Source organism: Gymnoscopelus microlampas, assembly GCF_963454915.1.
Source record: "Gymnoscopelus microlampas genome assembly, chromosome: 11".
Classification (NCBI taxonomy): domain Eukaryota; kingdom Metazoa; phylum Chordata; class Actinopteri; order Myctophiformes; family Myctophidae; genus Gymnoscopelus; species Gymnoscopelus microlampas.
The window spans coordinates 44,415,072-44,418,485 of record NC_139948.1 but is presented as its reverse complement, the minus strand read 5'-3'; the positions used below and the strand labels follow the sequence as shown (position 1 = coordinate 44,418,485).

Genomic DNA, 3,414 nt, shown 5'->3' with positions numbered 1-3,414 from the left:
CATCCCTCCCCCACGGAGGTATTGAGGCAATGAATTGGTCATCTACAAAGCTGCATGGGTGAGTGGGCTTCCCCCATTGCTCAAAATATAAGGGCACATTAACATGCCCAAAGAAATTTGGATTGATTTGCCCACAATGTGGCAGATAAGGCTAGCTGGACTAAGATAATTTGATAGGCTGACTAAGGTGAATGGCGGAAGCGAGGGACCAATGAGAGAGTGATCTTAAGAGGCCTGTGAACCAATGGCGAGGCCGGCACTTCCCAATGACAAGGGGACCTGTCGCCTGGTCTTCTGAATCTAACAGCATTGTGCGCAGAGCCAGTTGACAGCATGTCCTTTAGAAACCTCATTCTAGAACAGTAAATGTGACTCTAGAGCGCAGCTCTCTCCGCTGCAGCACAAATCTCCCATGTCTAGAACACATTTAGGTCCTAGAAGTAGGCTCTGAAGTACTCAGCTCTGGAACTGCTCACAGAAACCAACCGTTTATTTTCTCTAGAATGCTGCGTGCATTCTGGTACGTCATTAGGATGTTCTGGAACGCGCTGGACCTTTAGCTCTAGACCCCCCGACACCCACCAGCTCTAATGGAAGGGATTTAGCTCTAGAACCCATCTTGCAGAACTCACACCCCACACCAGTCACTGTTACTGTCATCAGAGACTCCCAAAAAACGAAAGAAACCCTTAAAAAATAAGAAAAAAAAGAGCAAAACAAACAAGTGAAAGTCATCTTATAGGTCATACATTTCTTTACAGGTAGCTAACCCATGTGTTGCTTCACATGTTCCATACATTTACATGTACATCTGTAATAAATATTAAGACTTATTTGTAACCCTCTTTTCGTATACATTATGTATTTATGTCAGCTATAATGCGGTGGCGTTTTTAACGTTGATATATATATTTTTTTGTCTTTGTTGTTTTTGCAACCCCCACCCAACACCTTGGTATGTCGGCTTTTTCCCCTCTTATCTGTGATTGGATAGCATTCTTGTTTAGTGTGGTGTTTTTGTTGTTGTTGTAGGTTGTAGGTTGTTGTTGATGTTGTTGTTGTTGGTTGGTTGTTGTTGTTGTTGTTGTTTTCTTTTGTTTTTCTCTGCTGGCTGTCAATTGGACGGTCGGTCGTCGAGCTGGGTTTCAGTCGTCATGGCGGCAGCGGCGGAGGCAACGGGGGCTTCTAGAAGCCCAGCGTGCCTCCGATGCTAGACGCCAGGACCACACCCAGGATTACACAGCAGATGATGATCATGATCTTCTTCTGCAAGGTCAACAGAGAGAGAGAGAGAGAGAGAGAGAGAGAGGGGGTGAGGCACTGTTCAATCCCAGGAAGTATACCGTATTGATCAACATCAATGTTTTCTTACGCAGGGAGACAAAATGACTCTCTTAAAATTTGACGGTTTAAATAGAAATACTGTCCTTTCTCAAGTGGGGAGGAGGGGAAAGGAAGGGAAGGGAATGAGTCAGTTCTGGGAGTTACAGAGACGGTGACTGTCATGATCTCAGTAGGTAAATCCAAAGTGGTTTGTACTGTTCAGTACTATGTACAAACCTTAAGGGTGCTTCAGTACTATGTACTAACCCAGTGTTCATTTTGACAGTAAATTCTGATTTAGTCTTAGTCTTAGTCTTTTGAATAACACATCATTTAGTTTTAGTCCTATTTTAGTCATCTGACATTGTTTAGTCTTAGTCTAGTCTTAGTCGACTAAATATCAAAATATCTTTAGTCATAGTCTTTTAGTCTTAGTCTTAGTCAACAGAATTAACAATGTACTAACCTTAAGGGTGCTTCAATACTATGTACTAACCTTAAGGGTGCTTCAGTAATGTGTACTAACCTTAAGGGTGCTTCAGTAATGTGTACTAACCTTATAGGTACTTCACTACTTTCTACTAACCTTATGAGTGCTTCAGAACTGTAAATGGTGACTCAGCATCGTGTTTTATCCTTTCCTCACTACTGTGTGTTAACCTTAAAGGTGCTGCAGCAGTACTGTGTGCTGGTGCTACAACACTGGGCATGATGAAGCTCATGAGTGCTTCCATTCTTCCGTTTAATAACCTTATGGGTCCTTCAGTACTCCGTACTAACTTAACGTGTGCTTCAGTATGGTTGTAGTGCCGGCTGGGAGGCGAACCCAGGACCCCTGGATCCGTAGGCGCGTACGTTACCAGACGGCTAAAGAGCCAGGCTCGCTAGCGAGCAGGAAAATAGCACCCTAATAGCCTACAGTCATACTAACCTTATGGGGGCTTCAGTAGTGTGACGGGTTAATTCAGCACCATGTACTAACCTTATGGATTCTTTAGTACAGTGACGGGTGCTTCAGAACTGTGTACAAACCCTACAGGTTCTTCAGTACTGTGACAGGAGCTCAGGCACTGTGTACTAACCTTACGGGCCTGGCTCTGGTACTTGACGGCCTTCTTGGTGTCAGACACGGCTCGCTCCACATAGTCCACAGAGTGTTCCACGTTGTACTCAATTCTGTCAATCATCTCTCCCTGCACACGCGTGTACACACACACGCGCGCGCGCGCGCACACGCACACGCACACACACACACACACACACACACACACACACACACACACACACACACACACACACACACACACACACCTTATTAGCATGCAACATATACAAGCAACTAGCACATACCGATTATGTACAGCAATGGTTCTAAACCTTTTTAGGAGTTGAGGCATTCAATTTCTTTTGACTAGGTTCCACAGATAAATATTGTGAAAATAGCAGATCCACAAGCTCACAATCGACTATTTTCACAATTGTTACCTCTTTCTTATATTATTTGACAATTTGGTCAATGTTAGACTAGTTTTTATAATATAGTTTGTTGATTACTTTTGATTCAGTAATGGTCTTTTTCTTTTCTTTCTTTCTCTTTTCAGGTTTCTTTAGGTATTAAAAATGTCTTAAAAGTCCTTATATTGTCATTTCACTGTCATCTGCGGACCCCCCCAAAATCATGTGGGGACCCCCCCTGGGGGTCCCGACCCACAGGTTGAGAACTACTGATGTACAGTATGTGAGCATTGTTAAAAGTTAAGAGCCTAACTTCTCATGTCATAACACTGTGTCTTCCAGTTATTTACCCCTGCTTTTTTTGTTGGCCTCTGATAACTACTCCTTGTCTGTTGTATAAAGTTATTTAACTTCTATTAACTGATTGCAAGAATAGCGCATTCTAGGAATAAAACATGAAATGTCCTCTGCTAAAACAATCCTGGTTTAATGATAAAAAAAACGCTCACAATAATCACATCGCAGAGATTTTAATTTATCGTGATGTTGTCCTCTGTCATACACTAGGATGAATGCGGATTATACCAGTGTCAGTCTACTTTATGATTATGCGGTCAACATGCACTTTGACATTTT

At 42.7% G+C, this 3,414-nt stretch overlaps 1 protein-coding gene across 1 annotated transcript in view; it reads right to left on the bottom strand.

Moving 5' to 3' along the window:
• Positions 1–1,185: 1,185 nt before the first annotated feature.
• The window catches only part of stx1b (syntaxin 1B), a gene marked incomplete at its 3' end in the record, with an annotated part of 90,915 nt that continues 88,686 nt past the window's right edge, over positions 1,186–3,414 (bottom strand). Inside the window, exons 9-10 of the mRNA XM_084071395.1 lie at positions 2,406–2,516; positions 1,186–1,266 (exon numbers count right to left, since the gene is read on the bottom strand). Coding sequence (XP_083927521.1) covers positions 1,186–1,266; positions 2,406–2,516 — 192 coding nt within the window. The remainder of the gene's footprint in view (positions 1,267–2,405; positions 2,517–3,414) is intronic.